The 26,341-nt window shown below is 43.0% G+C and overlaps 2 protein-coding genes across 2 annotated transcripts; one reads left to right on the top strand and one right to left on the bottom strand.

Annotated features, from left to right (window-relative positions):
• Positions 1 to 79: 79 nt before the first annotated feature.
• On the top strand, positions 80 to 15,365 carry PLAT (plasminogen activator, tissue type). Its single transcript, XM_082298159.1, has 15 exons — positions 80 to 161; positions 1,790 to 2,021; positions 6,309 to 6,400; positions 7,399 to 7,438; positions 7,844 to 7,975; positions 8,370 to 8,483; positions 8,855 to 9,029; positions 9,598 to 9,689; positions 9,949 to 10,123; positions 10,469 to 10,554; positions 10,989 to 11,184; positions 11,691 to 11,827; positions 11,916 to 12,056; positions 13,451 to 13,599; positions 14,823 to 15,365. The coding sequence occupies exons 3-15, from the start codon at positions 6,320 to 6,322 to the stop codon at positions 15,012 to 15,014; spliced, it is 1,710 nt and encodes a 569-aa protein (XP_082154285.1). The 5' UTR covers positions 80 to 161; positions 1,790 to 2,021; positions 6,309 to 6,319; the 3' UTR covers positions 15,015 to 15,365.
• Positions 15,366 to 18,045: 2,680 nt separating this feature from the next.
• On the bottom strand, positions 18,046 to 25,724 carry AP3M2 (adaptor related protein complex 3 subunit mu 2). Its single transcript, XM_082298136.1, has 8 exons — positions 25,416 to 25,724; positions 23,971 to 24,142; positions 23,299 to 23,436; positions 22,677 to 22,762; positions 21,995 to 22,128; positions 20,975 to 21,182; positions 20,110 to 20,254; positions 18,046 to 19,678 (listed from the first exon to the last, which is right to left on the bottom strand). Exons 1-8 carry the CDS (start codon positions 25,686 to 25,688, stop codon positions 19,578 to 19,580), a joined length of 1,257 nt encoding a protein of 418 aa, XP_082154262.1. The 5' UTR covers positions 25,689 to 25,724; the 3' UTR covers positions 18,046 to 19,577.
• Between the last annotated feature and the right edge of the window lie 617 nt (positions 25,725 to 26,341).

Here is a 26,341-nt window from a genome sequence, read left to right on the forward strand (position 1 = left end):
GGCGCGAGCGCCCGCCCGGCCTTAAAGGGGCCGCACGGGGCCGGCGCTCGGCCCGGTCGGGGCCGCCCCGGCGCGGAGTGGGGGAGTCGCGATCGTCGGGGCCGCGATACCGCGTGGAGTCAGGGGCTCGGGATGAGAGGAGAGTACAGCTCGTGGGCTGTGTAAGTAAAATTGCGGAGTTGCCGTCTTGTTCCCACAGCATCTCCAAAACTTGCCAATCCGGGATGCACCATTTGCGTTTCGCACCGCACCGCCCGAGCCAAAGCGCTGTTCTGGGCATTACATCGGGTTTGAATACTTCTTCCTCCTGGGCTGGCTGGCGTGAGGTGCTTTAATGCCACTGCAAAGACGCAAAACAGCACGTGGGGGTGGAAGGTGCGCTCCAGGACCGACCACAACTCCAGCCGCCTGCGCTGGACCTGCCAAAGCCACCGGGCACAGAGGGTCAGGGTGATTCGGGCCTGCTGCGGGATGTCACGATGTCACGCTTCGTCACTGACATTAAACAGTCCTGCTGAAATTACCCCGAGGATGAACTTAGAGAAAAGCCAGTAGATGGTGCTTGAGAGAGGAGACATTTTTATTGCTGGCTTTCCTAAAATATGTTAACCGCTACAAATGGCACCACACTCTGTAGACAATTATAGTTGTCCGTAAGCTGTGAAAAGCCAGGAAATAATTTTTGAAATCTTCCCCCACGGACATTAGTTTGCTAGCATCTTTAGTCTAGAAGTCAAATGGCTGTTGTTTTAAAAATAAAATAAATTAGCCCCATCTCGCTCAGCAGTGTTCAGTCTTTTTTTTTTTTTCAACAACTGAAAGTCCCTTCTGGAAGCAGTCAAATGCAGCTACACTTAAATCAGATTTATAGCAGTAATGTTATCACCAGCACCGTGACTTGTGGAGAAATGCCTTTGATAATCTTGACATAGATCTCCATGCAGAGAAGGGCTAAACATACAGAGTAACCAGTGTTTCATCTTTACCATTATGCAAAATAACCACTGTCATGCTTTCCAAATGAGGACTCCACACAGCTGCTTCCTGAAGATGGAAGTCCCTCGCACACCAGTTCTTACGTCTTACACTAAACTCTGTCAGGAACCTGATTGCTAGTGCATCAGTTCCAAGCAGGTAGGACACATTCATCACTGTAACTGCACCACTTACTGTTTTCATAACAGTGCCCTAAGATCAGCTCTTAAACTGATCATCAGATTTGTCTGCCACACTTTGATAACTGAATACCTCATGACCACACCCTGGTGAGTAGATCTTCATTTTCTAGGATGAATAGTATCAGTGAACATTTAACTCTGGCCCTCAACATGCTGTTCTTTATTTCTATGTAAAGTCCATTAGAAGTTTTGCTCATTTAACTTGCACGCTCCTCTGACTGTTTCTTCTCCCATTGCTCTGCTCAGGGCATGCTTTGCTGCACATGCAGGTCAGGGTCTCTCTGCCAAACATCTTAATTAGGAGTACAGCACACCACACTTATGCTTGAAACAGGAGTTTCTCATTATTAGGACTATATACTGCAGACCTCTAATTATATTAGAAATAATACAGCTGTGCACTCACTCACACTCCTAGAAGCAAAATGGGACAGGACAGTTCATTGTAAGGGATACATACTGTTCTGTCACTGAACAGTACGGTGTTCAACGGGGAAAAATTGTTTCGAAGATTGAATCTGCTCTCTGACTGGAAAAGAGAAAGAACAAAACAAACTGGCTGTAAAATCCAGCGTCATGACAGCAAGCAGCTTTCCTCCCATCCCGCACAGGCTCCCTCCCCGACAATCTGGATGCCAGCCGCCTGCCTGGACCATCCCCTAGATGCTCGGGAAGGGGTGGGATGTGGACAGCACGGCCCAGGGAGTCTCCACCCCCTCGAATGGCGCTACAAGTAGGACAGGAGCTGTTCAGAGAGATCAGAGCAGAGACTCAGAAAACACAAACCCAGACTGGTCTGGAAAGAAAATCATCAAGAGAATACAGAAGAGAAAAAGCAAAAAGGTAGGTACTACTCTGCACCCGTTTCAAAAAGGGCATTTCCTGTTTTCAACAATCAATGGCATTGTCATTAAATACTAGTAAATATTATTATTTAATAAATCTCACTGAAGCACCGTGATAGTTAACTAACTGAGCTATTGCCTTTCTGCTTTTGAAGAGATTCATAGCGTGGGTAAAGCTGCTAACTTTCAGTTGTTTCAAGATTGCTGAAGTTTTCTAGGGAAAGGGCTGACAGCCTCGGGCTCTGACCAGTTAAGCAGTCTCCTGCACAAAGGCCATTAGCAGAAGAACTGAAAGGAAGAGTTATGGACAAATACCTTGGCGGTAAGAAAAGGAGACACAGAGAACTAGCTGCAAAAGGAGAGTCTATCTAATCTTCCCAGGAGAAGATCAGACTATGCCTTTCACCCCAGCTTCCAAAGCACGATAATGGAGGGACAGAGAGAAGGAGGAGGGTGGGTCATCTTCAGTTCTCCCTAAATATGCTTGTCTTTAAATGTGGCCAAAACCACAGGAAATACTGAGAATGATTCCCAAAACAAAGCCAGACTTTGAAATATTAATTTCCTCCAAAGTCATCAAAGACTACAGCATCTTACTTTTGTTTTCTTTTGGTTTTTTTAGCTCTTTCCCCCAAAAACAGAGGTCTGCTTGTTATATTTTAAGGAGAAATAGTACAAATCTGCTATTCATTTGCTCTGTTCAGAAAAGGGATACAGAAGCACTTTATCCAGAAGGCGGGAAAAGGCAGCAAGGGTCTGCAGTCTATTGCCTCAACTAAATCAAGATAGCTGATCATCATCAAGAAAGCTATTAGTGCTACAGATTCAGAAACAATGTATTTTGGAATGGACACATTATGTCATTGGAAGGAAGGAGAGCTACTTTTAATTTCTGTATATATAGATGTGTCACTTAGGGACATGGTTTAGCGGTGGATTTGGCAATGTTAGTTTTACAGGTGGACTCAATGATCTTAAAGATCTTTTCCAACCTAAATGATTCTATGATTATTGACTTTTTGTTTGCCCTTAATGAGTTACAGCTCTTTTTTAGGTCTTATTACACATTGGTAAGATAATGCTCACATTATTACTGCTTAGAAAGGCTGTTAGTAATAATAAGTTACTATGTGAGATTTTAAGTATTCCTGTTGATGATGCTTCGGCAAAAAGAGACAAATTCAGGGTATCACATTTTTATGTCCTAATGTACTTGGAAGTGTAAAATCAAAATGTCAGAACATCACATCTAGGTCTTTGACTTATTGATCTAGTATTTTTGATCGGAAAGGAAGCACAGGCTGAGATCAGAAGGCACACACTGTTTATGAGAGCCCTACCAGAATGCACGTTGCTTGCAGGTTTCAGCTTGGAGCCTTGTAAACATAGTTTTCAAACAGCCGTATGGTTTCAATTTGATGGGGCTTATCATTCAAGACATTCCAACTGACTGGCCTAAGTTGTACCTTTCCCAAAACTGAAAATAAACATATGGTAACATCTGTTACCAGTTTTCCATGCATAGTGGGACAGCAGCCATCAGTGGATGGATGGGTATCCCACATGGAGAGGGGGAGAAGTGGGGGAAGGGCTGCAGCATTATAAGCTAAGATAGCCTGAACAGGGGCAACAGGAGTCAGTGCAAGAAAGGATGTGGCACCTGATGCAAAACAGCTTTAGAGAGACTATCTACGGCATTTTGCAGTATAAACACATGATGTGTAAGGCCAGAACCTACTTGTACAGATGAATATATGAGATAAACTTGACTATAACCATAAACTTGATTAAACCATGCAGGTGCTTTTTAAATAGAGACTCCTCATGTCAGTCTTCCAGGCAAAAAAAAAAAAAAAAAAAAAAAAGGACATTTTAAAGTTTAAGAGATGTTTCTGAAAATGATCTATGGTTTCCTGCTGGTTTCAGGTAGCTAGGACTTCGTCCAAGGTATCAGTTAGGCCAGCTGTCCTCCCACAAAAAACAAAACAAAAAAAACAACTAAAATGTCACTGCTGTCACTGGTGTTGCCTTGTTTTTGGGGCATCTTAGCAGATACCTCAGAAATAAGGTCTCAACAGTTCTTTACAGTGCTTCCCATGGAGAAATTCTGACAAGGCAGCTCAACTCAGGTCTAAGTAGTTTCACTGAAAAAAGCTTTCCTTGAAACCGTCTTAGCTACCAGAATCTTGTTTCTTAAAGCTGTAAGAACTTCAAGCTTTCTCCACAGATAGCAACAAAGATCACCAGTGGTACTAACAATTAGCAAGTTAAAACATTGCCACTGTGGGATTCAGAACGCAAGCCTGCATAGCTGCATAGTAATAATGAGCCACAGCTGCAGGGAGTAAGAGTAACAGGGTTACAGCAGAAACCAAATGACTGGATAGCAGTTCAGATCGTTCACTCTGGCTTTGGGAATGCTGCTGATTTAGTTCAGATTCAATTGAAATAAATGTCTATTTGAAAATCACTTGTACAGCTTTTAAAAAGGCTTGTTATACAATGCAAAATGTTTCCTAAGAGATGAAAAATGTCTGTAAAGTGTATAAAAAGTGTACTGTGAAATCTACGTACTGATACAAATCACTGAGAGATGCTCCAAATGATAAGGGTTTTATCATCAAGATGTAATTTTATCATCAAGACGCAAAGATAAGGCGTGGAGTAATTAAGGTTCTTGGAAGATGTTCTTGTGAATCTTTTCAGTCTGACTTGCAACTTAAGTCTCCTCTTTTTGCAGCCTAATGATGAGAAATCACAGCCTAAACTATCCTGCTGTACTCCTAGTTCTGCTTCAGAAACTGGACTATTTGTGCCTTTTGCTTTGAACAAATTTAAAAGCAAACAAACCAACCAACAAAAAACCCTCAACGACAAGACTACTAAAACACCACAGAGTCTTTCTCCATATTAGCCTTGAATCCCAATTTATGACTCATCTGTCATACTCCAATTTCACCAGCTGTTATCCAGCTGTCTTCTCTGGCTTTATATAAACAGAGTCTGAGCTCCTGATTTCTGGAAGTAGTAGTTTTCTCAAATAATTGGGTTAGCTTTCTACATATGAAATAGATGATAAAAAGGTGATAGTGTGAGTGACAGTGCCTGAATATTATTTCAAATATTTGGAACTTCAGGGCAGTCCTAGAGATTGGGAATTAAATTGTATCTTCTTGCCTGTACCTTGCGCCTGCTGCGCTATCTCACTCCCAGCTCTTGGTTTGTATAGGAGGTATTATATTTTAAAAGGAAGAGAGAAAATGGACTTCTGGTGCGGGACTTGTTCAAAGCAGGGGGGATCCACCACATCTACATCACACCTTCACAATCTCCCACTAGGGATCAATGAAGGTTCTCTCCCAAGACTATTGACATAGGAGTCAGACTATGTAAATCAATTTGGAGAAAGTAGAAACTCTTCCTGGTGGATTGAGGAGGGCTTTGAAGTGTAAAGCTGCTGAAGGGATTAGAGGGAATAATATGTAATTGTGACTGCATAGAAGTGACATACGGAAAGATGCTGCAACAAATAAAAGAGAACATCAGAACAAAAGCTAGCCTGCCAGCCCATTGCCATACTCTGCCTTTTTAGCAAAAGCATATGATAATAGTAAAAACTAAAAGCTCAGTTGGGGAGAAGCAGTAGAAATATTGAAAATAAAAGACATAGCAGTACTGTTCTCACCTATCATCAAGCAAAGTTATTTTGCCTGCACATCCTCTACACCAGAGAGAAGCCTTCAGTCTCACCCAAAGCAGCAGTCTGTACAAAAATTTTAAATCCTCTTAAATCACTCTTACCACAAACTGATCCTTCAGCAGATGTCTGTGCCTCTGCAAGAGATCTCTTAAGTAGGTGTCTGTAATCTGAATCTCAATTAACGCATTCAAATCACCATTACACTGCATCATCACACAAGCCCATCTCTTTAAGAGTGCACATGGTACTGTTGGCATCCAGCAACTTAGGGAAAAAGTACTTGGAATTTACTTCTGCCTTATTCCCCAGGAAACACTCTCTCGGTTTCCTCCAGCCTAAAAGAGTGTGCTTTAGCTTATCCACTTTCTAAGTTTATCAAGTAAAAGCACATCTGGATCCAGCCTGGCAGTTTCCCCAGAAGACCAGGACAGCTAGACCAGACAGCCGAGAAGTGACGGGTTGAAAATGTGTAAAAAGAATTTTCATAATTTAAAACTTTCATTTAAAGTTATACCTTGGACTCCATTCACACTGTAAACCTCCTTTCTTCAACATCTTATTTTTTGTCTCTATGGATAATTTGAGATTTGGAGCTGATGTGGAAAACACTCAGAATGGAAGGCAAACTCCCATGTCTCCTTGTGCTGGTGGGAGCAATCATGACTGCCCAGTGCCAGGTAAGAGGCTAATGCATCAGGTCATTCTCTTGCCATCCTGCTGTATTTTCAGCAGCACGTCCTGACCATCGACTCCAGCTGTCTGCATCAGGCAGAAGGAGAATCTGCTTAGCTCACTAGAAATCAGAGGAAGAAAAATGTTACAAAGTAGTCTACCTCTTGTTGTGGATGTGTTGTGTGTTCTCCTGGCTGGTTTTCATTTCAGTAGGCAAGTCTTCTCTAGGTATTCTTGGTGTATCTGTTCACTGTCACCTTTCACTGTTAATAAGAATTTCATTGTAACCAGCCTTTCATTTTCTATGGTCATCCTCTTCATCACTACTCTCACTTAAAACTGGACATCAATGGTTCCCATGTCCCCTCACTTTAGGCCTCACACTGTGCACAGCTTGAGTAAATGCTACGCAGTTCTGATTACTCCCTTTCTCAAAAAATTGCTATCCCACCCTTCCTTCTTCTTTTTATGTTCTTTCTCTTGTGGCCTAATTGAAGAAGCTTTCTAAATTGGTTTCTTCCATAAAACTTTATCCAAACTATTTCATTTAATTGGCTGCAGGAGACATATCTCTTAAAGATAATCAAGCTTCAAAGTCTTATGAGGAAATTGCATGTCAGTGAGCAAAAGTAACTGCTTGTTGAATTTACTTTGGAAATTATTTGCTTGAACCTCCTTCAAATAGCAGAAAGCTGACAAGCTTTACTTAGCATTTGCAATGCCCCAAGAGCACATAATGACTTCACACACGATGTGAGTACAGCACATCCCAAGTTCATGTCACTCAGATGACAAGCAATCACCTGGTAATCCGTGGCAACTGAATGATTTACAGTTCTTGGTACCCATTCTGAGGTACTAGAGGCACTTTTCACTGGACTGTCTGACAGAGCTTCCCTGATTTACATGACCTCAAGAAAAGGACTGACTCTTTGAAAGTACTTGTTCTCTCATCTTTTTTAAGAGAGCAGTTACTCATAGAATTAACATGCTTTGCTTGCAGGGCTTACACATGCGTTTCAAACGAGGAGCCAGACCTAGAGGTAAGCCAGGCTAACTAAAACTGTATTAGCTGGAGCATTATGAACATGGGAGGGGAAAGCAAATGATGCTGAAGGAACAGAGCCTGAAAGCTTTTTGTCATGGTTATCTAGATGAGAGACTCAGAAGGCAAAATACCAGACCATTAATACCATCCACAATGAAGTTTTCTCCTCCATTTGCTCTTCTTCAAAGAAAAAGAGGCCAGTCAATAGTGGAATAGTACATCTGGCAGCACAGCAGTGAGAGAGATGGGACAGCTGTGATCTGAGAAGGAAAAAGGAGAACCCATTAGACAGATGCTCCCATCACAGATACTTTTCTCCTGGAAATAGAAGGGGGTCCTTTTGCTCAGCCAGGTCTTTTCCCTGAATCTCTAAAAGAGGATTTCCTTTCTCTGATTACAGCCATTTGCACAGATAATTCATCTGCAGAAATTTACCAACACAGGGGGACCTGGCTGAGGCTTTCAGGGAGCAGAATAGAATACTGTAGGTGCGACAGTGGTCGGAGTCACTGCCACACTGTGCCTGTCAGAGGTGAGTATGACAAAGAAAAATGAAATTGTGAAAGATTGTCCATCTAATCATCCTAAAGAAGAAGAACACTGTCAGGGCTAGAGTTACTGCACAGAAAATTTGTCTGGGAATAGAAGAGGATAGAAATGAAAATACCAGTGTACACTGATTCGGGCAGGACTAAGCAGGGGCTAGGGCAAGGGGCTGAGGAAGTCTAGTAGCATATACGGAGAGAATGAAACAAAGAAAGAATGGAAGTGTCACACAAAAAGGCTCTAAGCACATGGCAGTAACTGGTGGGTAGGGTAAAACAGGCTAAAGGAGAGTGACAGGAAAATGAAAGATGTGTATACATTGCCAGCTTCTTGCTTCTGTGAAATCTAACAGTATTTCCTGGCTTTTTCTTATTCCACAGCCTGCACTAGAAATAAATGCTACAATGGGGGCCAATGTTCACAGGCGTATTATTCCCCACAGCTCTTCATCTGCCAGTGCCACCAAGGTTTCTCAGGGAAGCAGTGTGAAATAGGTAAGTATACCACATCAGCTTCTGTGAACAATGCTATTGGTTTTAGCTATGCAGTGCACAAGGATAAGGTACCCAGCAGCTCCTGCTGTACACTAGGCTCTCTATTAAGCTGTCTTTTTTTATCCTAAAGCTAATACTACAAAGAACTTTTAAGGACACCTGGGTTGTTCTCAGTGTCTCTTAATAAATCCCTGAATTTTGTAGCTGAAGACCTTCATATACACCTACAGTCTGCCTGACAGGGCATTTTCACTGACTTACTAAACAAAACATCTGAGAGCCAAGTGTAAACAGATCAGAGACTGGGGAAGCTGTCTGGGAAAGAATTGGGATGCTGTCTTTACAGAATCATTTTGTTCCCTTTTGTTCAGATACTGAAGTTAAATGTTACAAAGACACTGGAGTAACATATAGGGGTATGTGGAGCATGACAGAGAGTGGAACTGAATGTTTAAATTGGAATAGCAATGGCTTGGTGGACTGGACATACAGTGGCCAAAGAGAGGATGCTGCTGAGCTGGGATTGGGCAATCACAACTATTGCAGGTGAGGAGCTGATGGCACACAGGTCAGAGCCACAGGAATCAGCACATTCTAAGAGCTTGGAGCAAAAGAACAGCTGCTTGCTGTAGTCTGATACCAAGCAGGGAACACTCTGCACAGGTGCAGATACTGTGCAGCCCGTGAGCAGTAATTGCAACGTCTGTAGACATACCTGAACTTCAGATCTTCCAAGACTGGATGTTTATGGCAGACTACAAAATGCAAGTATCTCTCACCCCACAGACTTTCCCTTGCCCCTTCTCAGTCCCTAAACTCCATTTGTAATTCAGTTTCCTGCAGCTTCAAATCCTGATCAAAACTAAAATTATACTGCTTCCTGTACATGACCTAAACTGCACAAACATGCTGTCCACTCCTGCTAGCTATTGGCCATCTCATCTTCACCTCAATGTACTCCACATTTTTATAATTAAGATAGGAATTCAAGCAGCTTCTGATGGTTCAGTCCACATCTTCACCGCAGAGCAGGACTAAGTCAGCAAATTAGATGGCCTACATGACACTATTGACAATAGCTCTATAATGATGCATAATATTGTAACTCTTTCAGAAACCCAGATGAGGATTCCAGACCTTGGTGCTATATCTATAAAGGGGGAAGGTACACCTGGGAACACTGCAGTGTGCCCTCCTGTTCAAAAGGTACATGCAGGGGACGGGGAATGGACTTCGGGATTTCCATTAATCACTGCATATATAAGGGCTCTCTGTGGACTTGGGCTATTTCTGTAGCCTAAAAAGTTGAGACTCTCATGATATATCATATTTAGGCTTTTAGTGTTTATGACACTGAGAGAATGAGATACATATAGGTAATATATAGATGCCTTGACAGAAATCACACCTAGGAACAAGTGACAGGTTCACATCCATCGGTTAATGTGCAGCTTTCTAATTGAAGTTAGGAACACCAACTGCAGATCTGGAAGAGGCACAGATTACCGTGGGAGCCACAGTGTTACCAGTTCTGGAGCTACCTGTCTGAGGTGGAATTCTCGAATCCTTGTTAACAAGCTGTATACTGCTTGGAGAAGAGATGCTTACCAGCTGGGCCTTGGTAGTCACAATTTCTGCAGGTAGGTAGTCGGTTATAGAATAAAAAAAAGCCCCACCAAACTGTCTTGTAGTACTCTTAAGGCAGGGCTCTAGTCTTTTACATGGATTATTAAAGCACAGGAAATACATTACTGGTAGCAATGTAGTAATAGCAACTCACAATAGTCATTTTATTCCACCTGACGTATTTATGCTTCTCTAAGATCAGACTCCGTAAGTGCAAATTTCATGTGGCCTTATGGCTCTCTGTATCTCTAGAAAAATCAAAAAGAATACACTTGGGTCACAGTCTGACACCTTTAGGTCTCTGCAAACTCCCTGCCAATCTGATAACACAAACAGCTCTTCTATTTCCTCTCCTGCAGGAATCCTGATAATGACAGCAAGCCCTGGTGCCATGTCCTGAAAAGAAATCAGCTCACATGGGAGTATTGCAATGTGCCTACTTGCTGTAAGGATACCAGCATTCCTGGTTCTTCTCTTTCTTTGAAGTATTACTGGCCTGCATGTCATATGTATTAAAATAAAATCTGGAGAAAAAAAGCTGTATTAAACTCAAGCATCTTCCAGTAAAAAAAGAGCTGGAGTTAAAAAAAAAAAAAGCTTTTTGGAGCAGAAAGAGTTATCTGTAGCTCTGTTCTCACAGAAGTGCCTTTTGCTCTGCCAGAAGGGAAGATTGCAGAAATGGAGGACAGGAAAGGCAGGGTTTCCTTACTGTATTTTTCAAATCAGAATACAGGTTTCCTAGGAAACGGGGATGAGTCAAATACTAAATAGTTCATGGCAGAATGCCTCAACATGGACCGGTGACTAACAGGCTCTTAACCCAAACTCAAAGCAAGAGTGCCTGAACAAAAAGCCTATTTCTGGGTTTGTTATCCACAGCCACCTGTGGCTTACGGCAGCGCAGAGCACGCCAGTACAGGATTCAAGGTGGTTCCCACGCAGACATTGCAGCTCACCCGTGGCAAGCTGCCATCTTTGTGAAGTATCGCCGAGTGCCTGGAGAGCACTTCCTCTGTGGAGGAATTCTGATCAGCTCCTGCTGGGTTTTGTCAGCTGCTCACTGTTTTGAGGAAGGGTAAGTTGAAGATTCAGTACTATCTGGTGGAAAAAAAATCTGGAAAACAGAAGCATCCAGCACAGCCTTACTGTAAGGGTATCAGACTTGGAAAAACCCCTCCTTATCCCAGTAAGTCTGCACTGAAGATTATAGTTAATTGTGCTGAGCATTGCAGAGAGGCATTTAATTGGGCAAACTAGCAGGATGTCATTAAGGTACCACAGCAGAGTATCAGATACCTTAAGAACAAAGTTGCAAACTTTGCAGACAAGTTACAAACACATGCAGAGCCATCTGAAACTTGAGAACAGCAAGGGGCTGGCAGAGGAGCTTTGCCATGATGTCTGTAAGTATATAGAACAAAAATGAAGGCAAATAGGTCACGTTGAGGTCAAACTGCCTGGGTAACAAAGCAGTAATAGTCCTAAATTTTTTTTTAAAAAAAGCAAATGTTCCAACAGCACATCTTCAAGGGAAGGGTCCACTCTAGTTAACATGGGAACAGAGACTCTCTTGTTCTTCAGCTTTAGTACAAATCAGCTGAAGATTGTGCTGGGTAGGACTTCCCGAGCAACTCCTGAGGAAAATGAACAAAGGTTTCAAGTGAAGAACTACACTGTGCATCAGAGATTTGATTCAGAAAATTTCAACAATGATATTGGTAAGAACTTTTCTGACTTTGTGACTGGAAAGGTCACGGTTGGCTCAACTTTGTGATTAATGAAGTGGGGATTTTTTTCCTTGTTCAGCTCTGTTGCAGTTGAAGTCAGATGCTGAAGACTGTGCTGTTGAAACAAGCACTGTCCGTGCTGCCTGCCTCCCCATGCCAGAGCTGCAGCTGCCTGACTGGACTGAATGCGAGATCTCTGGTTATGGCAGAAATGAAGAATGTAAGTAGAAGATACATGTCTACATGCAAGTAGAAGATAGTATGTCCTCTGCCCTCAAAGAATCCAAGCCTTTGGCATCACTGAATGTGTAATGTATCATATTGGCTTATATAAGCACTACAAAATGAATGTAGAAGTAGGAGTTACTCAAAACCAGGTTTTGCTGTAAGTTATTTCATTCATCTGAGTTCTGTCAGTTGTATGGGCTAGTAGAGTCTTCCTCTCCACAGTACAAAACAACAACAAAACAAAATGGCACAATGAATAAGGCAGGAAAGACATAAGATTTGCAATCAGGGCTGCCACATTTCTGCTGTACTCAGTACATTTAGATCCTGGAATTTGGACAGAAATCCATTTCTGTCGAGGTTTGATATATCATACAGTTGCAGATAGATACATTTTTCTGAAGGATATATTGGCTATGCAGAGATTAGCAAAAAAAAGCTAAAGAAAGAACAATCCCAGATATACATTAAAAGGCTGGCTAAATTGTTTTTAAATTAACAGAAATAAAAGCTGTCTGAAAGTATACACAGGCATACACATGTATTTAAAGCAAGCAAACAAAAAAAACCCAGCTCTTATTTTACTTTCTTCCTTTCCCATTTTCTTTAAATTCTCTAACTTGTAAACTTCTTAAGACAGAAACTGTGAAGCATCCATCATACAAGACCAAATCACAGTTTGGGGTTTTGGAACAGACCTAAAGACATAGCAAATAAGTGTGGCATAAAGTTTTTTTTAAGTGCTTTTACAACTTGTCCTCAGCATTGCCTACAGGGAGTACAGGGTAAACTCTGAGAGGGAAAAGATGCTGCAACTGTAATTGAAAACTCTACTGAATAACAACAATCCTGCCAACTTTCAGTTTTGTGCAATTGTAGCTATACAGGAGAATAAAATCGATATCCAAATCAACCAACCAACCAAATCTTTTTCATTCCAATTTAAGTGTACCAGTTACTCAGTATTATGAATGACAAAGCATCTAATTTTTGTTAGTCCAAGTCTAATATTAAACAGTTAGGATCCTGTTTCATATACTTAAGGCATTCTCATAGATATTTCCTCTGACTTCATTTTGATTGATGTAACTATGTGAAGATGACTTATCCACCCAAGAAAGCTGGCAGTCTTTAATTTGGAGCCTACAGAAACCTTTCTAGCTTGCTGAAGAAACAATATTCTCTCTCAACTAGATTTAAGCTGTTTTGATGAGCAAAGTGGAACACCCAAGATATAAAAAGACCCTTTGGCCAGGAAACTTTAGTTTAGCCACTGAGCTACTTCTGTTCACTCTCCCCAAAACTATAGAAGCTGAATTGCAACTTTTAAAAAACATATATATGCGTATACACAGACATAGATCTGTATTGTCATTTTTCTTCCAGTTTCTCCATTCTATTCAGAGCACCTGAAGGAAGGCCATGTCAGATTGTTCCCAGCCAGTCGGTGCACAGCAAAGTATCTCGACAACCGGACAGTTACAGACAATATGTTATGTGCAGGAGACACAAGGCACCTTGATGATGCCTGCAAGGTAAAGCCAATCCTCTCCTCTCCTCTCCTCTCCTCTCCTCTCCTCTCCTCTCCTCTCCTCTCCTCTCCTCTCCTCTCCTCTCCTCTCCTCTCCTCTCCTCTCCTCTCCTCTCCTCTCCTCTCCTCTCCTCTCCTCTCCTCTCCTCTCCTCTCCTCTCCTCTCCTCTCCTCTCCTCTCCTCTCCTCTCCTCTCCTCTCCTCTCCTCTCCTCTCCTCTCCTCTCCTCTCCTCTCCTCTCCTCTCCTCTCCTCTCCTCTCCTCTCCTCTCCTCTCCTCTCCTCTCCTCTCCTCTCCTCTCCTCTCCTCTCCTCTCCTCTCCTCTCCTCTCCTCTCCTCTCCTCTCCTCTCCTCTCCTCTCCTCTCCTCTCCTCTCCTCTCCTCTCCTCTCCTCTCCTCTCCTCTCTACTTTGAGCTAACCAAACAAAAAGCTTCAGAAAACAGTTTAAAGAAGTTATACAACTGCCATATGGCAGTTGTAGTAGACTTTTGTTGAGCAGAACAGAATTGGTGGCTCCTCTTTCATTTTTCTTCCCCCCCCCCCCCGAGGGAAAGGCAGGGAACACTGAAGCAGTCAAACAGCACAGCAACACAGACTGAAAGTCCCAAATACAGGAAATACCACAAAACTGAACAGGAAAATCCACCCCAGCATTTCCTAATATTTTCTGTTATGTGAGCATGCAAAACACTCAGCAGGAGGTTCTGTAGAAGGAAAGGGGGTGCCCCTCTACTGAAAAGTAAAGAAAAAGAAAGGCTGAAAGACAGTGGAGAACAAGCAGCTATGACATGAGGAAAAAGGAGGGTATGCATTCAATCCACATCCTTTCTGTTTAAACAGCTATTTAATAATTTTGTTTTACTGTTACACACAGCAGTGTAAAACCCCTTGGATCTTTATAGCTTGAAAAAAGGCCTTCCTCTCTTTGTGCTGTTCAACATTTAATCTACATTTCATAAATGAGCTCCATACAAAGTTAGACACTTTAGTGTTACATTTTTCTGTGTCTCTCCCCATAAGAGGAGCACTGAGGGAGTCTGGAACATAAAACTTACATGACTTAGGTAAAAGTACTGTTACCCTAAGAGCTCTTGATTCGTGAGGATACTTCATAGGGTATTTCTGTAAACACTAGTGCACCACTAAAGCCAGTGGGAGTGGGAAAAACAGTGCAAAACCAAATGAAGAGAAAATGAGATTGTTACTAATCTGCAACTTCTCTGTAGGGCGACTCTGGAGGGCCTCTGGTCTGTCTGAAGGATGATCGTATGTATCTGATTGGAATCATCAGCTGGGGAATAGGATGTGGCCGCAAAGACATACCTGGTGTTTATACAAATGTGAATCGTTATCTTGACTGGATTCAGGAAACCATGAAACTCATGAGAAAGAAAAATGAACCCCTTGCAATCTTGTGACCATGGCCTCACAGCTTCCTTCTGGGGACTTTAAGTATGCTGAAAGGGCTTCCTGTTTGTCCAGATGCCTATGAGTTCCAGTACAACAGGAAGACAAACTGCAGTATGTGGGAAGGGCATGCTCTTAAAATACTCTCCTTTCCTTATTGCAGGTTATTAGAAGCTAATCCTCCTTTTCCCCAACATCACCAAACTTTCACCTTGCATCAAATCACATAAGTACAATAAAAAATTAATTTTGGCCCTGAGTGAATAAATCAAGAGAGAACATCATGTATCTCTTTAGCAGCTATACTGTTTTAGGAATGGGTGTGAACTGAAGGGGATTTAATTTCCTGAAAACTTCGTCTCCCTCTTTACTTGGCTGTACAATTGGAAGACATTAAGCTCTGTCCTTATACCATTTGACTTTGGTAATTTAAGCTGATTTCAATAGAAGCTGGTTTCCAACAGAAAGAACAAAAGCTGTAGGCATGGGCTGCTTACTTCCAGATCAATATACTACTTGCTTCTTCAGTTTGGAACTGATTAATAAACCGAGTTTGAGCTTAAACTCTTGGAGCAAATTCAGGATGGCGTGCTTATTAGGACATTTTATTCTTTCACTTGGTTTTGCTCCTAGTAATAGAATAGGTAAAAATTTTAACACCAGCCTGATCTGCCACAGAATCAATGCATTTTTTGACTATTAAATTCCTATGCATTATCATCTGATACGAAAGCAAAAGCTCTCTCTTCTGTGCAGCAGGGCAAAACACAGGACAAGTGTACTGGTAGCTGTTTTAAGTGCCTGCTAGATTAACATCCACAAGTAAAGGCCAAATCAGATGTCACAAGGCTGCCTTTGTCCTTTAACAGAAGACAGGACAGATACAACCAAGTCACCATGAACCAGAACCTCAGTAATCAGCATTACTTCCTTGCACTGCAGCTGCCATGTGACGCTAAGTCCCATCTATGCACATCCTAAGAGTGTCCCATTGTTTTGTAAAGAGAAAGCAGGTTTAAGTACCATTTTACAAAATGATAACATGGTATTGAGGGTACAAAAGGAATTTAGCCTTGGTATCCATCGGTAGCTAGCAAGCTAGATTGTTGTATTTGGAAATTCAAAACATTGTGACTCCAAATGTTTACTCTCACAGTTTTTAAGGAGCTCTCTGATAACCTACTAGCATGATAACTACTCAAATAAAGAATCTTACTATATAAGTAGGTATAGAAGAAGATTTGGTAAGATGTCTATTACTCTCTCAAAGGGGTTTTGTAAATGGCAACTTTACAAATGTCCTATGCCTTTCTAGCTACCAGCTTAGAAACTGACCTCAAAGAGATCTTCTCTAGCGGCCTCAGAGGAGCAGTGGTAAAAGTCCAGTTAGCTTCAGCAACAAGTCTCATATTCCAGCCAGTGGAAGGTGAAAATGTTTTCTAATGAAGAGTCACGGTTTAGGTTTTTGGTGTGATTTCTTGTTGTTGTTGCTAGTTTTATTTTAACATTGAGAAAAATACAAATTAATTTCCCTTCATTTCCCCTAAGCCCACTTCCAAGTGCTCTTGTGCCTTGCTATCGTGGCATTCCCAAGCCTGCCTGTAAAACAGTCTAAACTATTTCACTGAGTAACATGAGTCAGTGTCCTCAGGAAGGCAACTTTTGTTTTGCAATTCAAACGGTCTATTACATACAGTATTTGAGCTCAATGCGATCTAACAGCCACCAATAAAATGTAACTGAACCACACCTGACACTGATCTCTTTCAGAAAAATAGAACCTACGAAAATGCAAGCTGCAGAGAAAGTTTTACCTCACAGCTATTACCAATTCTTGGAAAATGCCATTATATGAAATATGCAAGGTGACAAAGAATGCTAGATAAGCCCTGGCTGCTGTCTCTGCTCTTGTTTGTTCCTTCCATCCTGATCTGTCTTCTGAGACATCTTCTCTGTAGCTGACCAAAAGAATGGCCCAGAATCAACCCCAAAGTTTTACAAATGCTTCTTTATCCTTAATTTTGTAATAGGTCCTTAATCTGGGAGATTTACCAAATCCCTGTCCAATAGTATTCTCCAGCCTTACTTTAACTTGCATTTCATTTCTCAGAAGTTGCTGCCACCTAGCTCCGTGCATTTAACTGCCTTTCTCTGGCTTGTTTACCCATTACATCCCACCGTGATAAAAAAAAGTCCCTGAGATGGTTTCCATTTTTTCATCAACTTTTCCACTTCTTACACGGTTTTTATCCCTACTGGTCCTCTTCCAGCACACAGTAGCACCATCTTGAGACAAGGTCCAGGAGTAACTACTGCCATCTGCCTGCTTCCTTTCATCTGACTTTGCAGCTAATATTGTCATACTCAAGTAGTTTCAGAACCCAGGTCAAGATTAGCATTTGTTGGAACTGAAGTGCACAGCTGCACCTCATGTTTCCCCCCCCTAGAAATCCTTCTTATGTCCAACTTCTGTCATTGATGTTGTTCCCCATTTCCCCCTTCTGCCCTACTTCATCTTCCACAGGAACTTGCAGCCATCTCGGACTGGTATGTCATAAGGGCCAGACGCCCTTATGTATATAAGAAACCTTTCAGTATCTTGAGTAACATGAATCACTTCAGCAGTGAATAAAAGATTCTTTAAAAATCAAAGCTACAAAGCCAAAGGACAGTATTAGTACTTGAGGAGCAGGAAGGTGATGAGGTATTTAATTGTCTTCATAATCAAAGCACTGCCCTTAGCATGATACCCAACCCAGTAAACAAAAATGGTTCAGCTGCATTCCTAAAGACATTTTCATTTGAGGTTCCAGGAAATGCTCAGAACTCCTTTTGGCAAACACTAAGAAAAATTACCAAGAAAGTAATTAATTTTAGCTTTTCAGACAGTGACTTAGTCCCAGGTTTACAATGCAAACTGCATAAAGATATTTATCTCCCTAAGGCACCCACTATGCACAATGCAGTTGGCACAATTTACCTTCCTCGTCAAGTACCATTTCTTGTAAAGCCTGCACAAACCACTCTGAAATGACACAGATGACATGTAAAAATTAATTTTATTGACATCCTTGTTGAAGGTTTTGTTTGCACTGAACATGCTCAGCAGTAATGTCACCTCAGCAGAATGCCACCTGCTATGGAATTCTTCAGTTGCACCAGAACTTGCAATTCCACAAGCAAGATGCCACTCATCCACTGCAAGTATCCACCACATGCAAGCTGGAATGAATGCTATCCTTCATCTAGGGTCACCCTGTTCTGTTCACAAGCATGAACTGTACATGCTGGACTCCACAGCCACACGTGTGTGGTCACGTGTACAGCAGCTTAGGTGCAAGTTCTGCTACCAAGAGAAAACACATTGGCATGTAGTGGCTAAAGAGCCTGTTACAGACAATATGAACAGAGCAGATGCCTCTCATTTCCTATTTCTGCTGTACAGAGGGATGTACCACAGGCTGGAATGGGCAGATATAGCAACAGCTCTTGAGGAAGAGATGATCCCAGTGAAAAATCCGGTGTAGGTTCAAATCCATCTGCACAGCACCTGATTGGTACAGGAACTGAAATGAGGTAGGACAGGAAGAACACTACAAAGGTACCAGGTCACAATTATCTCAAAGAAAGACATGAGTGAACAGGAAACAGCAGTATCACCTTCATTTGCAGTAGGCAAGCAGAGGCAAAAAGAGGTTCCAACAAGTTACTGGGACAGTGGTTATCTTCATGTAGCCACAGCTTCAATTTCCATCAGTACTGTCTGTACAAAAGTTCCTCTTCTGATTCCCCAAATAAGCTAGGAGAATTCCTACCTTCAAACACTGATAAAATAGGAGTAGAAGCAGAATTACATGGAGATACCACTGCCCATCAGTTACAAGATTTGAATGTATTTCAAGTCTGTATTCAAGAGACTCAAGATACTTGATGACCAGGATGCCTTTTGAAATACCTAGAGAAAGAATGCACTTCTTCCCTTCCTCCCTTTGTGGCACCATCCCCAATCTCAGGCTTCTCAACTTTCCATCCTGGGTGGAACAATCTACCCTTCCACTTCTTCCAGTCCTTTTGAGGCAGAATGGCTAGATGTTCTCCCTGTTGGCAAGAACTATACAGCTCTCCACCCTAACACCCAGTGATACAGAAAGGCAGATGCTGGATCATTGCGCTGGAGTTGAAGTTTGTGGAAATTCAACTTTGTAACATCTACAAAGGGATAAAAAGCCAAACAAAATACAAGGAAGAGGAGTTACAAAAGGCCATAAATCCCTAGAATTTCCTCTAAGACAGCAAAATAAATGTGATACAAGCTTACATAGCTGACTCGCTAATCCTAAGGGACCTGAGCACCTCTCCCATCTGCTATTGTTCCAAATAATTCAGACTCAGGTAGGGATGAGGTGTTTTCAGGTCAACCTTACTTTTCCCTGTTTTCCAGCACGCTGAGCATGTAGCTCATGCTATTACAGACAAGGGAGCAACCCTAAATAGATGGATGGGATAAGAGGCTGCATCCAACAGCCTGGGACAGAGGAAACAGGAAAAGTGCTCTTCCTCACTGTCAGGAGCCTCTAGGTTCGGACTTGGAACTTGCCAGCCTTAGTCATGTATTTTATCCCCTTGAATGGCTTGTACTTCTCCCCATACATGTCCAGGCGATTCACCTTCAGTCCTAAAGGCAAACAAACACACCGTAAGACTGACTGCTGCCACAAACAAAGCTGACAGACCTTTGGGATAAAGGGACAGAAGATCGTACTAGCGGTGCAAAAAGCACAGGCAAGGTTTTAGCGAGCAGTAGACAGAACGGAGAAAAGCTGTCAACTGCTGTTAGAATCATTCTTTACAAACCCATCCATACCCTAAATTTCTTTATAGGTCTGTAAGCACAAAATGCAAGGAAACGTATGTGTAAGTTGTTTCACAGACCACCAGAAAGAACAAATCCATATATCTGTAGTCAAAGCAGACAACTTTTTTGCTTGAAGAACACGTTTCAGGTAGAACGTACGTCAAAAGGTTTGCAAAGTTACTTCAGCTACATGCAGAATGAGCACTGCCACAGCAGAGAACATTCCACTTCTTTACCTCACAATCACTTACCAGATATAGCCAGCTGCTGAATTTTAAACTGCAGGTTAATGGTGGGGTTTTCATCTGGTTTCGATGTCCCAGCTTGCAGGCTCACACTCCCCTTCAGGCTTGGCAGTTTCTGGGGGTTTATTTTCCCAACATCCCATGACAGTAACTTTAAGGAACAGAAAATGCAGGAGTGAAACTCAAATGCTGTTAACCCCCTCTAAAGAAGAGTCCCCTTCCAATGACAGCTTTTAATGTTTCTCTGTGAAAAATGTCTTTTTCTTGGTACCTTGCCTTTCATATTGGCCAGACACAGGACTAAGGAGCAGATACCTCAGAACCTTTGTCCTCCCTCTCTTTCCATGAGGCTCCCCAAAAGCCTACTGTGAATATTTCCACTATTTGTGCTAAAGGCCCCATGGGTAAGCCCATCAACTTAAACTTTGCAAGAAGAAAAAAAAAATTAACTCCTCAGGCTCAAACAACAAACAACAAAACCAGAACACCCCAAAACAAATGAAAACCATTAACCAACCCTTAGTATTTGCAAAACACCAACATGCATCACTGGGCATGACAACTAGATATGCAGACGTTTGTAAGCCACCCACCAGACTAATGTCCCATCATACAAGACCAGTGCTTGGATTTTCTTCACACACCAAGTAGCCAGAACTACAATCCACTCACACACTAAGGTATTTGTTCTGGGGATTAAGAAAACTCCTAGTATGCAGTTGTTCAGAAAAAGTTCTCATCCCAACATACTGCCTTCAGCAAAGCAGTGTTCATGGAAATGTTCATGTAAGCATGAACAGCTTGACTGCATTTTCTGATAGTATAAGAAAGGTTTTTTAAAAATTTATCTAATTTCTCTCTTTCCTCTTACCTTTGTAACTGGATCGAAGACATGTGTTCCCTGGGAGGGTGTAAGGGTCATATTTAAGACACTTTTTGGCATCTGGCTAGTGACCATCACTCCCTCTACAGTCTTCCCCATAGTCTGCTTCGGCCCCACCGTGATCTCAAACCGTCCCAGTGAGCTGCTGTCACGGAAGCTGATGTTGTGCTTAACATAGACAGGAATTGCCACAAGACTAGAATAAGGATGCAAACACAAAGTCCTTGTCAATCTCTTGCCTTCATATTTGCTTAAAAGAGAAGGAAATCGTACACCCATCTAGAGCAAACAGCTAGGAGCAAAGTCAGGATTCCATTCTAAAGTCTTAATTACACTTTTTGTAATCAAGCTTGCTGATTCCTATTTTTTTTTATCAGAACAGGAAACTACATCCAATAAAACAGGAGGCTAGAGAAAAGGATGAGAAATGTTTTTGCATGTCACAACCAGGCTGTCAAGTAGTTCCTGGCACTGCAGCAGCACTTGAACTTCATGTTTGTGCTTTCAGTTGCGTTTTCCACTCCTTTTCATCTACTAGAGATAAATCTGACAAAGGTCTAGCAAAATTCTTCAGCACCCGTAACCCCTAACAGTACTTGGCAAGCTGCTTCAAGAAAAGAGTGCAAACAGGGACAAGAACTTGCAGTTCTATCAAGAGAGATGTCAAAAACCCAAGAGGAGCACCAAACTACCTTGTTTTATTCTAAAAAGTTTTATAAACATATGAAATCAACAGCTTGATTACTCTGCCTAATTCTTTCCCTCTCTAGTTTGTTTATCTGCTAGTAGTCTTTGAAAAATGTTGGCTGACCAGAAAGAAATTATAGAATCACTGCTCCAAACAAGGAGAAAACATGTAATTTAAAAAAAGACACATGCAAGTTACCATGCACCTCTACTTCACTTGGCTCAACATGCCACTTCATCTTTAAAAGTTCCTTCTTTTATCCTCTTCCTAGCCAGAAAGATCCAAATTTCGTAATTCACAGCACCAGATTCATCACCTACTTCTGAGCACTGACGTGGTAGGACAGCAAGCGGAAGTTTCCATCAGGTGGAATGAAGGAGAGTATTCTCTCTGACTCCCAGCGCTTAAAACGCACACATGGGTGAAAGCTGACATCATCCAATAACCGAGGGTTCTGGAGCAAAAAGAAAGTCACAAGGTTTGTGAAAGCAGTACAACTTAAAATGACCTCCTCTTCTTATCAATCTTTTATCCATGAAGGGCCTACCATTTGACACACTCTTGACCACTTGAAGGTGTCTCCATTCAGACACGTCTGATGCTGCTATATCCATGTGAAAGCAGTACTCAATAACCTCTATCCTTTTTTAGGATATTTAAAATCCTATTTCATAAAACTTAGTCATGTCACATAATTGCATTGGTGCATACTCATAAAAGAGAAGGCCCTTCCGGATGTCTGCTTAAAGCACCACTGTATCTCAAAAACTTAGTCACAGCACACATTACCTGTGCTTTTAAACAAAGAATCTGAAAAAGCCCTTTCAGGCTCTAAGTTGCTGAACTTCCTGGTGAGTTCCCATTGTCATTTCTTTCTCTTTTCGTCTGGCATACCCAGATTCTGATGTACTGGAATCTATCATCACGAGACTGCAATCTTAGCAGCAGGGCTGGGAAAGCCCTTTCAAAATACTTAAGTAAAGATGCATCCTTGAGCTTTACCATAAAGGAGAGGGTAAGGTCTGGCATTCCAGTCAGCTTGACACAAGCATCAATCACCCCTTGAATTTCAGCAGTGATCGTGGAACCTGTAACAATAAAGTAAACACAGGTGGTTATGTGAACCTGGTCAAAAAATCCCAAAGTGGAAAAACTATTGGTGAGGAGGAAGGAAATCTATTTTCTTAATGCAATGTCATGGCTCATTATGTTGCCTGCTCAACATTTTTATCATTCCCAATGAGTCCTCTAGAAGATTCATTCAATTAAGAACCATGGACACCAGCAATGTCCATTTTAATGACCAATGAAAATAGCTCCCAATTTTAACAAGACTAAGATGCACAAATACTAAAGAGAAAGTGCTATGCACAATTTTTACTCATCTTCTATTTTCCCAGTATAGAATTGCTTATGAGACCTCAAGAACAAGGACAAGTGAAAATCTTGGTGCCTCTGTAAAATTTTTGACTGAATAGCACATACAAGTTAGCAACATTCCAGAATAAAAATAGGAAGAGCTTCCCGCACTTGGATGAAGGTGCGCCTGTTTGAAAACCTAACTCTCTCTTCAGGCACTACCAGGACAAGTTATCCTCGTCTTAGCCACGAGCAACTTTCATACCCGATTTGTCAATGATTGCATCTATCTCCTCAATCACATCAAAATAGGCCTCATTGTTGGTATATTTTACACCAGTACGTCTCCAAGGCACCACTGAGAGCTGTCCAGTGGGAAGCTGGTCACCCACATTAGTGCTTCCTGGAAAAAGAAAGGGAATCAACAACCACAGAAGTTAGGCAATGGTGCAGAACAAGTCCTTGCCCTCACAGAGCTTAATTGTAATTAATCCCTGAGAACCTCTATTTCTTTGTAGGAGAGCAGTTACTCCTCCAGACTCCCTGTACTCCAGAAATGTACATCTCTCTTACACCCAGCTCTAAAACATACCACGGTAATGCATGGGGAAGTGTCTACACATGGGGATGTGTAAACTCACATCAAACTAACTCATCCCGGAAGTCATGTCATGGCTGTAACTGAAAATGTAATCTGACGTTTTTTAGGTTAAAAAACCCCAAATCAGACAAAACAAAATGTAAAGCCAAAGTGCAGCTGGTGCTGAAATTGGAAGGAACCTCAAAGCAAAGCAGTAACACGTGACTCCCTAAATATACCTGTGCTGCATGAGTGGTATGGGACAACATAAATTTTCTTCACCCACGTCCTAATTTACTTATGCAGAAATATTGCCACCTGGACTCCCCAGTTTATCTTCTTCTTGTTTCCCTGTACCTGTGATGGTGTTGACGACTGTTCGCAGAATAGTAGGAGGTTTTATCAGCTCCTTAAGAATATTAGACTCTGTTGCCAATGGAAAGCCATTGTCCAGCATCTCCTCCAGCACCTCATAAACCACCACAACATTGTCCTTGATTATTACCTCTGAACAGACACCAAAATAATCCTGTGCAAAAGAAAGAATTACTCAACGATCTCTGAAAGAGAATCTTAGTGATCATTCAGTCCAGTGCCCTCCCACATAGGAAAAAATTGAGCCCCTTCTTGAAGGAGGCAAAACAACACTGAAATTCCCTGTATTACTACAAGCACATCAGACACACCACTCCCACAGACATGGACAACTCTGAGCACACCTCTGCCACTGCTCCAGTAAGGTGGCAAATTCCCACATTAGCAGTCCCAACTAATTCAGCAATTTTTAAAATCAAACACTTACTTACTGTCTTTTTCTATGTGGACTTCAAGCATCTTTCAGGAGAGAGCAAGGGCACATGCACAAACACAAACCTGAGCTTCTAGTTACTTACAGCAATTAAAGAGATCAGGCATTTTGCATAAAGAATGAGTATACGTATACTGTGACAGTAGAGAAATCCTAGTTCTGCATTACAAACACACTTTTTCAGACATATCAGATTTTAATATACATCTAAGCCAGTGACGACACACTCATGCCTCGTACCCTCATAAAAAATAAGACCTAAGAGCCTGACACAATCCACTGCTGGCGTGAACAGCCAATCCACTCCCTAAAGTCAGAGAAACGTAACTCAGAATACAGGCAGGTTCTGACTGACATCTTGGAAGCAAACACTCCCATGATACTTGTTTGGCCAAGCACACACATTTCCTGTATTCTGGCAAGATGCTGGTCACAAGACATTTCAAATCCAGACAACACAATCCTGTTGTTGGCAGGCGGAAGGCAGACATCTTTAACGTTTTCCTAAACAGATCAGAAGTCATGTCAGCCACAGTACAGAGGGACTACTCTGGGCAATCCCTGCAACTCACTCCTTTAGGAAGCTTCCAAGAAGCATCACTAGATGTAAGCGCAGGTTGTCACTAATTGATTAAAGCACGTGGCTATGAATTGCAAAAGCTCCTTGTGAGAACAAGGCCAGTTTGGTCTTAGTTCACAGTTCCCAGAGCAGAAAAGGGTGCAGAACAGAAATACTGATTGCTGAAAGGTTCATCCTGTGAGCACAGGTAGATCCCGAATCCATCGTAATGCTAGGCAGTAAATTCCCGACTACGGCAAGCCCTGTCTATATCCTCACAAACGCAGGATGAAAATTACGGGATAGGAAACAACAAAAAACTAATAGCTGCGAACCAGAGGGGCTCTTTGCGCCGCCCGCCCGTTCTCCCCCGCAGCGCGGCCGTGCCGAGGCTCCTCCGCTCCAGACAGCGGGGCCCACGCCCCTCGGCCGTACCTGGAACGTGTCCACGACGCGGTGCAGGAACTCGATGACGAAGAGCGGCGGCACCTCACTTTGGATGACGGCCACGAAGAAGATCTTGTGGCGGTAGACGCTAAGGAGGTAGTGGTGCGGCGTGGGGATCACGGGCGGCACGTTCTCCGCCTCCGAGGCCCGCTCCTGCGCCTCAAAGAAGTAGTCACAGACGGAGCGGCTGACGACGCTCTTCCAGTGCTTCTCCAGGAAGATGTCTCCCGAGGCGTTGATCAGGAACAGACTGTGGATCATGGCTGCGGCGGGGCCGGGCTGGGCTGCAGCAAAGCCCCCGAGCCGGCTCCCCGCACAGGCCCCGCCCCCCGCGCGCGCAGCACGGCAGCCGCAGCACCGCCCCCCGCGCGCGGACAGACACGCTCCCGCCCAGCGCTCGGGACGCGCCTCTGCAGCGGGCGCTGCGATTGGGCGACCCGCGCACACCCGTGCCCCGCAGGCCGGCGAGGCGCGCGGCTCGTGACGCGGCCAAGCGGCGCGCTCGCGCTCCGTAACCATCCCGGCAGCGGGCGGACGGCGATCGTGGCGGGGACGGGATCGCCCCGGCAGCGCCCCGCCTGCCACGTGTCCTGTGTCCCGTGTCTCTGTCCCGCGACCGAGTCCGTCCCTCCCCCCCGCCGTTAAGCACCTGACAGGGGGCGACGTGCGGCCGGCCCGCGCGGGGTCCTCAGGCCCGGAGCTGCGCAGGGCCGCCCCCGTCAGGCGGCACCATCGTGACCCGGGGATGTCCCACACGGAGGCCGCTGCACGTTCCCCCTGTTCGGCGGGGAGCGCTCACGGCCCGGCTACCCCGCCGGCTCCTCATCGGCGTTTAGGGGTGCCTTTTCTAGAGGGGAGCTTGAGTATAGTCAATGAAATGAGGAAATAACTCGGCTCGTGCGGGGAGGAGCAGC

This window comes from Coloeus monedula (genome assembly GCF_965178545.1).
Source record: "Coloeus monedula genome assembly, chromosome: 28".
Lineage (NCBI taxonomy): Eukaryota > Metazoa > Chordata > Aves > Passeriformes > Corvidae > Coloeus > Coloeus monedula.

Excerpts from the sequence above, each read along its gene's own strand:
- AP3M2 (XM_082298136.1), bottom strand. The coding sequence starts at position 25,688 with ATGATCCACAGTCTGTTCCTGATCAACGCCTCGGGAGACATCTTCCTG. Across the intron at positions 22,763-23,298 it reads TGCAATCATTGACAAATCGG|GTTCCACGATCACTGCTGAA; the intron begins GTATGAAAGTTG and ends TTATTGTTACAG. Across the intron at positions 19,679-20,109 it reads TCAGCAGCTGGCTATATCTG|GACTGAAGGTGAATCGCCTG; the intron begins GTAAGTGATTGT and ends GTTTGCCTTTAG.
- PLAT (XM_082298159.1), top strand. The coding sequence starts at position 6,320 with ATGTGGAAAACACTCAGAATGGAAGGCAAACTCCCATGTCTCCTTGTG. Across the intron at positions 6,401-7,398 it reads TCATGACTGCCCAGTGCCAG|GGCTTACACATGCGTTTCAA; the intron begins GTAAGAGGCTAA and ends CTTTGCTTGCAG. Across the intron at positions 9,690-9,948 it reads TGTGCCCTCCTGTTCAAAAG|TTAGGAACACCAACTGCAGA; the intron begins GTACATGCAGGG and ends TTCTAATTGAAG.